Source organism: Mus caroli, chromosome 14 (assembly GCF_900094665.2).
Source record: "Mus caroli chromosome 14, CAROLI_EIJ_v1.1, whole genome shotgun sequence".
NCBI classification, from domain to species: domain Eukaryota; kingdom Metazoa; phylum Chordata; class Mammalia; order Rodentia; family Muridae; genus Mus; species Mus caroli.
The window spans coordinates 60,827,249-60,833,111 of record NC_034583.1 but is presented as its reverse complement, the minus strand read 5'-3'; the positions used below and the strand labels follow the sequence as shown (position 1 = coordinate 60,833,111).

Below are 5,863 nucleotides of genomic sequence, written 5' to 3'. Positions count from 1 at the left end.
GAGACAAATGCTAAACTGGCAGCCAGGGCAGCCGGAGCTTCAGATGAAAGTTGGAACGATTTTTTTTTAAAGGACCTGGCAGAATATGAATTTTCAGGAGAAAAAGGACACCCCAGAGCAAAAGAGCGGGAAGAAAGTGATTAAAAGCCTATCTGTAGCCCTAAAAATGGGTCCAGTGTCACAGAGCTTTGGGACCATTTTTGTTAATCGGCTGATATTCTAGTGAAAGGAAGGTATCTTGGGCGTTTGTTTAACTTAAAAATCTCTGGGCCAAGGAGAGCTACACCAGATCCAAGGTTGTGTATCCACCTGCAGCTCCCATAGCTTCAGCCTGGCTAACCTTAAGCCCGAACCACCCGGGAAGGTGCAATAGGTAGCCCCTCTAGTACGCCTCGCCAAACTCTATGGTTGCGGCGCACGCGCAAAAGCCTTCCCGTCGCACAAAGGCCACAGAGAGAAGGTCCGGCGCCTGCGTTCTGCCTCTCTCGGGCGAGAACGCCCTCTTCTCCCCCTCCCGGCCAAATGAATGCCGCGCCACGCCTGCGCCCTGAAGACTTGCGGGACTTTTATCGCACAGGCGGCGGCGGTGACGTGATGGCTGAGGAGGAGGGCGTGAAGGAACGACGGAAGCCGGGAGGGACCTGGGGCGGAAGGGGACCCGGGCCAGGCTTGTGTTCGGTTCCTTGGCGGGGCTGGGGTTCCGATGTGGTCCCCGGAGCGGGAGGCCCAGGCCCCGACCGGGGGAGACCCGGCGGGCCTCCTGCCGCCCGAGTGGGAAGAAGATGAGGAGCGCATGTCTTTTCTGTTTTCCGCCTTTAAGAGGAGTCGCGAGGTGAACAGCACCGACTGGGACAGCAAGATGGGCTTCTGGGCTCCGTTGGTGCTGAGCCACAGCCGCCGCCAAGGGGTGGTGCGCCTGCGACTGCGGGACTTGCAGGAGGCCTTCCAGCGCAAGGGCAGTGTCCCGCTGGGGCTGGCTACGGTGCTGCAGGACCTGCTGCGGTGAGGACCGAGGCCGAGAGGGCCAGGCGGGGGGCGGCTCCCCAGGGCTGACATCAGACCTGCCCCTTGACAGCCCAGACTCCGCGTCCAGGGTTTGTTCAGTGGGTGGAGGAGGAGGAGGGGGACGAGGAGGCTGCTCCACTGATGGATGTCTGGACTCAAAGAGAAAGAGGGGCTGGGATGGTTGGAGTGTCTGGGGATAGGCAGAATGGTCCAGAAGAGACCCATCTTTGCAGAGGTGTCAGCGGGACACTTGAACTGGGATCCTGTTATGCAGTTATTTCCACAGGACCTCCAGACTTGAATTACTTTTACAGCAGATCTCTGCGATGGGTACTTTGAACTAAGAAAGAACACAGCTAAGGAGAGAGTACTCGTGGGATTCTAGACATCTTGACAGAACTCTGGTACAGGTCGTACAATTAGCCTTTCCTAGTTTGTCCGGGACTGAGATTATTTAGACCAGAGAGGAGAGTTTAACTGTGTAGCTGGGGGCCTCTGAAAGAGCTTTATGTGATAAACGTGTGTGATAGGTACAGTGTTCAGGTTGTGCTTGAAGAGGTGGCATATCTGATAGATGACTGGTACTTCATGGTTTCAGATACTGCCAAACTCCACTCTCTGGCCTTTTTAATAGTCCAGGGCAAGATAATGCAGTTATCCTCATTAAAAAGAAACAGAATCTCAGAGTAACCAGGTTACACAGCTAGAGTAACCCCAGGGCTGGGTCCTTCCTTTGAATTCGAAATCATTTGTATTTCACACTGTACATGGTATGCCCAGCCCAGCCCAGCCCAGCCCCATGTCTCTTTCTATGAACAAAGTGAAAGCCAAGGGTCTTGTGTTTGTTTTAGGGTAATGCTTTCTCATTAAATGGTCACCCTTCTTTACTTCTGTTCCCAATACCTTTCATTACCCGACCTTGACCTAAGAAACCGTCCTGAAACTCTCCTCTGAGAAAGTGTCCTCTGGAAAATGTTTTACCAGATGCCCAAGGTGGAAAACAGTTAAGTTAGCAAGGGACAAAACCAAAATGGGCCTCCTGATACAGGACAGTCGTGGAGCCTGTCCAAATCCAGAGACCTTTAACACCTTGACCTCCTCTGGCTCCTGATCCTTGAAGCATCCTGGTACTTGTTCAGATTTGATATCTACACATCTATTGCTCAAGGGCCACGCCGTTGTGAAGATCCTGGCTTTACTATTTTCTATGCTGTGGCCTGTATAGGATACAGGTGCCACCTATAAGCCTTAGTTTGATCGATTATCAAATCACAGTAACATTATATAGGTCAGTTGTGAAAACTTGAAGATCTTTATACAACCCTTAACAGTAATTTCCCATGGCCGGTATTTAGTAGACTTGGCGGCTGTTGTTACTACCACCAGGAAATACATCTCACTTCCAGCCTAGCTTAGAGACAGCATAAAACCCCATTCTGTGTAGCTTTTGGCCTTCTTCCTCTGATCTGCATGACACACAGGGTTTTTCATTTGATTGTTTCCAGGCCTGTTGGTAGAAGAAAACCTCCACATAGGCCCAGTGAAGCCTTTTGTGCCTCTGTTGCCTTAGTGGGACATTTGCATTTTTTGAGGCCAGACAAACCGGGTACCATCTGGCCTTCTTTGCCTTCTTAGATCCTTAGTCGTCTCTTTAGTTAACGTGATGGTGATACCATCTATTGCACAAAGTGGTTAGGAGGCTGAACACCAGAGTGCAGGTGACACTGCCGCTAGTAGCTGGTACAGAATAGACAGGTGATGGTGATGATGGTGATGGTGATGATGTTGAGGATATAATGCCTCTGAGGGGAAAGGGGTAAGAAGGGCCCAGGACAGGCTGTCTGTCGAATTACACATCCCTACATGCCATTCTCTCTCTCTCTGCAGTCGAGGCGAGCTGCAGCGAGAGTCAGACTTCATGGCCAGTGTGGACAGCAGCTGGATCTCCTGGGGGGTCGGCGTCTTCCTGCTGAAGCCCCTCAAATGGACTCTTTCTAACATGCTGGGGGATCACAAAGTTCCAGCGGAGGAGGTGCTGGTGGCTGTGGAGCTGCTGAAGGTGGGTGTGCAGAAGGGGGCTGGGGTGTCATCAGGTGTGGCAGGGTCACCACAAGGTTCCTGGGAAAATACTGTCTCTTTGCCAAGTGATGGGGCTAATGACTGAGCCTTCATGACATCTTTTAAAGCTCTGAACTTTGTAGGGTTATATATTCCTTGGCTTATTTTTACATTTCCAGGGTGAGCTTTGCCTAGGAATTGTTGGTGACAGCTGATTACTTCCGGAAAGTTGGGGGCATTAATGATTAGCTGCAGTGTATGCTCTACTGTCTCTAGCTTACCGGCAAGGAATTCCCAGAATTTATTATTGATTAATGTGTTTATTATTGCACCTAGGGCCTTGTGTGCCTTGGGCAAGTGCTCTGCTGCTGAGCTCTAGCTCAGCCCTTCTTGCTAAGCTTTGGTTTCTCGCCCTCTGATGACTCTTTTCCCTCCAACTTCCCAGTAGCTTGCTTGTCAGTGTTCCCTCTCTTTTGCCTGGATGAGACCAGCAGGCACCATCCCTTCTTTCTCTGCTGCCCAGTCAGCTTCTTCACTTGCTACCTTTGCCTCCAAGCCCAGACCACGTGTTGACTGCAGGGCAAATGTGATCTCAGAGCCATGAAACAGCTCTCCCGTACCACCCGGGAGTTGGGTGGAATTAATGTAGCCACCAGGAATCATAGTCACTTTCTAAAGCAAGCGCTGTGACCAGTCTACTCCTGTGTCATACATAGAGAAGCAGGCCTAGAACTCAACAGGCACAGTCGTGATTCTGTGATACTCTGTTACTCTGTGCTTGGTGGCACCTGATGTCAAATATGTTACTGAGTCCTGTTTTCTCTTGTTGGATAAAGAAGAAAAGGGCGTTTATAGGGAGGACCATGTCAACCTGATTTTCCTAAGGCTAGACAAAGGAATCAACCAGAGAGAAGAAAAACAAAACAAAATTGCCCATGATTTAGCTGTTTAAAACAAAAAGATACAAAGAAGTTTGCTTTCTGTTGTCCCTTCCCTACTTTTGGGCGTGTCCCTTCCCCATGTCTACATGTGCATCTGTGCATGTCCAGATCTCACTTGTTACTTAAAAATTTTATTATGTGTACTTTATTTATTGGGTGGGGTGGGGTGGGGACTGTTAATGCAAATGGAGGTCAGAGGGCCTCTTGCAGGGGACGTTCTCTCCTTTCACCTTGTGGGTCCCAGAGACTGAACTCAGCTCTTCAGCCTTGGCTCTCCAGCCTTGACCTGCTGAGTCATGCCATTGGCCCAGATAATTTTGTTTTCTCCAGTACTGAGGATTGAACCTAGGACTCTGTGTGGGAGCTAAGCAAACTTTCTGTCATCCTAAGAGCCTTTTAAACAACTGGGACACCAAGTTTTGCTGTACAAAGTTTGCCTGAAATTGTAACAACCTTTATACATAGTTACTCTTCCTTTGCACAGCCGCTCCTCCGCTTGACCTCGTGACTTCATCTGGGGGTTGCGATTTCCTTGGGCATGCGCCAGCCTTCCTCTCAGCCACTCTCTTCAGCTGACTTCTCTGAAGTCATTGCTGAAGAACCCTGCTTTGAGCTTCCTGTCCCAATTCATTGAAAATAGTAAATTATGCTGGTCGGTGGTGGCTCACACAATCCCAGCACTCAGGAGGCAGAGGCAGGTAGTGGTTTAAGTTTCAGGCCAGCCTGGTCTACAAGGAGAGTTCCAGGACGGCCAGGACTATTCAGAGAAGCCCTGTCTGAACAAAACAAACAAATAAACAAAAGGAGAATTATGATTCTAGAATTTAGAATGTGTCCCTCCCATATTCTACCTCCTATGTCATCCCTTGTTCCCTGTTCTAGGGTCCTCCTCTTTTTTTTTTTTTTTTTTAGGACTGCTGTTGTTAACAGAGGCTTCCCAGCTACATTCAGTAAAGTGGCTTTCTACACTCTCATTGGATCCATGACTTCTTTTTCTGTTGTGTTCACAGAACCTCCAAGCATAGCACTACAGATCCAGAATTCTTGATTATATGCATTCTTGAAATATATGCATTCTTGATAAGGCTATTGTGGGGATTTTGAGTATTCTAATTTCTTTGTAGTATTTTCAGTCTTGATCAGCAGTCTTTTGGTCGGCAGGCTAGAATGCACCAAAGCAGAGCGCAGCATCCCCCAGCGTCCAAACTGCCTTTTCCTGTAGCACTTCAGGCATCTCCTGCTGTCCTTTCCTTCACTTCCATGTCCCATGTCACCCCCAGCGCAGCCAGCTGTCTGAAAGCCCTGCCTGCTCCTCATCTGGCTTTGTCTTTAGATTCACATGTTGTGAGACCTAATTGTCCAGTGGTTTCTTGGATTTTTTTCCAGTGAACTTTGTTGTCTTCTCCTTTCAAAAGTATGGTAATGCTTTTGGGGTCAGTGGCCTTTCTAGCTCTTCCTTTATTATAAAGATTTCTTATTTGTGTTTGTGTGAGTACAGATGTGCACACCACAGCACACAGGACCGTGGAGAGGCCAAATACTCGGCAGCCGGGTCTCTGCTCTCACCGTGGTTTGAGGTAGTTTCTCTTGTTTCTGCTGCTGCACTCCGTACAAACCAGCTTCCAGGGGATTCTGCTGTCTTCACACCCCCAGTTCTGACGAGATTACAGAGGAGCGCTACTACATCCTTCCTTTACAGCTTTCCTAAGGCCTAAGGGGAGCTCCTCCCCTTTAAACTTAGCACTGCAGCAGTCACGCCCTAAAGCTGATCTTCCAGTTGTTACTAAAAGCCAGAACTGTGCCTGCTACAACCTGGGGACCAGCTTTTGGCTCTTTTTTTTTTTTTTTTTTTTTTTTGT

At 49.0% G+C, this 5,863-nt stretch overlaps 1 protein-coding gene across 1 annotated transcript in view; it reads left to right on the top strand.

The window, feature by feature from the left end:
* Window positions 1-620: 620 nt before the first annotated feature.
* Chmp7 (charged multivesicular body protein 7) overlaps window positions 621-5,863 on the top strand; it is a 14,007-nt gene continuing 8,764 nt past the window's right edge. The window contains exons 1-2 of the mRNA XM_021181607.2: window positions 621-1,002; window positions 2,893-3,064. Coding sequence (XP_021037266.1) covers window positions 704-1,002; window positions 2,893-3,064 — 471 coding nt within the window. The 5' untranslated portion in view covers window positions 621-703. The remainder of the gene's footprint in view (window positions 1,003-2,892; window positions 3,065-5,863) is intronic.